Source organism: Pygoscelis adeliae, unplaced genomic scaffold (genome assembly GCF_000699105.1).
Source record: "Pygoscelis adeliae isolate BGI_AS28 unplaced genomic scaffold, ASM69910v1 Scaffold841, whole genome shotgun sequence".
In the NCBI taxonomy this organism is placed as follows: domain Eukaryota; kingdom Metazoa; phylum Chordata; class Aves; order Sphenisciformes; family Spheniscidae; genus Pygoscelis; species Pygoscelis adeliae.
In genome coordinates, this window is record NW_008824144.1 from 5,901 (window position 1) to 8,438 (window position 2,538).

At 56.3% G+C, this 2,538-nt stretch overlaps 1 protein-coding gene across 1 annotated transcript; it reads left to right on the forward strand.

Moving 5' to 3' along the window:
* Positions 1–6: 6 nt before the first annotated feature.
* Positions 7–2,148, forward strand: LOC103925621 (RING finger protein 121). Its single transcript, XM_009334357.1, has 4 exons — positions 7–47; positions 128–269; positions 1,308–1,462; positions 1,954–2,148. Exons 2-4 carry the CDS (start codon positions 144–146, stop codon positions 2,063–2,065), a joined length of 393 nt encoding a protein of 130 aa, XP_009332632.1. The 5' UTR covers positions 7–47; positions 128–143; the 3' UTR covers positions 2,066–2,148.
* The last annotated feature ends 390 nt before the right edge of the window (positions 2,149–2,538 follow it).

Consider the following 2,538-nt stretch of genomic DNA (forward strand, 5'->3'; position numbering starts at 1 on the left):
CTCCGTGGTGTCTCTCGGCCTGGTCTTCCTGGCTCCCCCGTGCCGAGGTGTTTGTCAGCCCTGCCGTGCTGCTAGCGTGCCGTCTGCGCCCGCATGCTCTTCAGCCGCCTTTTCCCTGTCGTTGCAGGGTGGAGCATGCGCGGATGCATGCCAAGCACCGTGGTCACGAGGCTATGCATGCCGAAATGGTCCTCATCCTTATCGCCACGCTAGTGGTGGCACAGCTCCTGTTGGTTCAGTGGAAACAGAGGCACCCTCGCTCCTACAACGTAAGTGTCTCCCACGCGGCCGTTTTGTCTCCGAGGCTGGATGCGAGTGCTGAGTGGTGCCGCCCTTTAGCTGATGAGAAGCGCGTTCCTGTTTTTCTCCTCTTGTCTGGTGTTGAGATACCCTCGTCTTCCCAACAGCGCGCGGGGATTCTAGCTTAGGGATGAGGGTGGAGGCGCCTGGAGGCCTCAAGTTTCTGTGACAAGTGATGCCAATAACTCGGTTTTACAAAGTGCTTTGATACCAGGCGGTGGGACAAGCAGATCCCGGGTGTTGTCCTGAGGGTAACGCAAAGGGAAGCTGCGTTTTGTGGGCGCTTCCTCGCAGGCGGCGGGGGCTTCTTGCTGCCGGGACCCTGGGTTTGACGGTTCCTGCAGCACCGCTGGGCTTGCCCGGCAGCACTGTCTGCTGAGCAGACCTGCCGCTTGCTGATGCCACCGGCTTGTCGGGGACTGTTATTTTACCTGAACCAACCTCACTCTGACTTCCTTATCATAATTAACGTTCCCAGGCAATGCCTGTAATCTTCTATGAACTTTAAACGGAACCCGTTTGCCTGTTGCCCTCCGGCAGCACCGCAGGAGCTCAGCTGCACGGCCGTAGATCCCTTTTGGGAATAGGCTGTAGGGCAGAGGCGAGGCTGACACCTTCCCCTGCGCCCGTCTCCTTGTTTCATACTTGGCCTGAGGTGTCTGTGGTTGCGGTGTTCGGGGCCGTGAAGGTTTACGTAGACTTCTTACGAAAACTAGTTAGGTGGGTCATCTCCTGTACCTCCCTCTGGAGATGTTTCCTCTGCGTTCTCCCTCCAGCTCTAGTCCTTTGCTACCGAAGATGGCCTGGCTGCTGCCTCTGACTCCCTCAGTCGGGCTCTGAGCCTGTTCTCTGGGTGCTGGGTGCCACAGGCCAAACCTCCCGAGTTTCCTGGTGCTGTTCAGGGCCCTTTGATGCAGGCAGGAGGAGGGCTGCCGGGACTGGCAGGGTGTTTCTGATGTCTGATGAGCAGGGAACCAGCTCAAAATGCCTTTCCTCTGTTCCTGCAGATGGTCACCCTCTTCCAGATGTGGGTAGTGCCTCTCTATTTCACGATCAAGCTGTACTGGTGGCGGTTCCTGGTAATCTGGGTGCTCTTCTCAGCGGTCACAGCTTTCGTCACCTTCAGGGCAACTCGAAAACCTCTGGTACAGACAACGCCCAGGTTAGTACACGTGTTCCCGGGAAAACTCCTCAGCCCCAGGGTAACCATTACAAGGAGCTCTTCCCAGTTTCGCTGCCGCAAGTCATTGTCTTAAACTTTGCACCCCGGGGGTGTGCAACCCCTGCCCGTCGGCGTGAAGCACTAACCGGCGGCTGGCAGCCAGCCCGATGCACGTGGTACCCGAGCGGGTGCTGGAAAGGCAGACACCGCGTGGGCTGGTAGCCTCACCGAGGGCATTCCCGGCGTGAAGGACGCTTGCTTACGGCCTTTGGAGACGCCGAGGTTTCTAGTTTGGAAGTCAAGACCGTGAGCGGCCCGTGGCGGCGGGTCTGTAGCTTGAATTAGACATTTAAAGCTGTGTGGCCCGTGCGTAGGTGAAGTGTCTGCAGGCAGCACCATCCGGGTTTAAAAAGTAAAACTCTTTAGGTGCTTTGGTGCAGTTTCATTCAGGAAAAAGGAAGTAGTTAAATTCTCGTTTTCATTCTTTACAGGCTGGTTTATAAATGGTTTCTACTAATATACAAGATCAGCTACGCCACTGGAATCGTAGGGTACATGGCTGTGATGTTTACACTTTTTGGTCTTAACTTATTATTCAGGTGAGTGAATCTTTCGGGTCCCACTCCTGGGGCGGGGGATGTAACACGCCGTGTGGAATAAGGCAAAACAGTTGTCTTAGCAGTCTGGTTAATGGGGCCAAAGAGACTCTCGGGGTGTCCTCTCCCTGCCGGGAGGATCACGGGTGAGGTGCTGGTACCTGAACTGATCAAGGTCGCCGGAGGGCCCTGCTTCCAGCTCAGCTGCGTCGGCAGCTCCTCCGGCTCTGCCCGTGTCCAGCCTGGGGGCAGCAGTGGGATTTTTCTTTGCTACCCTGATAAAGAGGTACCTGCAAGAAGCAGCCAGCCCAGGTGTGGTGGCAGAGGACCCTAGCCCAAGCCATCTTCATGTTTAGAGAGGTTGATTCCTTCTCTGGAATATGAGCAGACCCGGCAACTGCCTGCAGAGACGTGGAAGTGTTAACTGGGGGCTTACTGGGAGCTGATCTGGTGGACGAGATGGTTGGAGATCACTGCAGT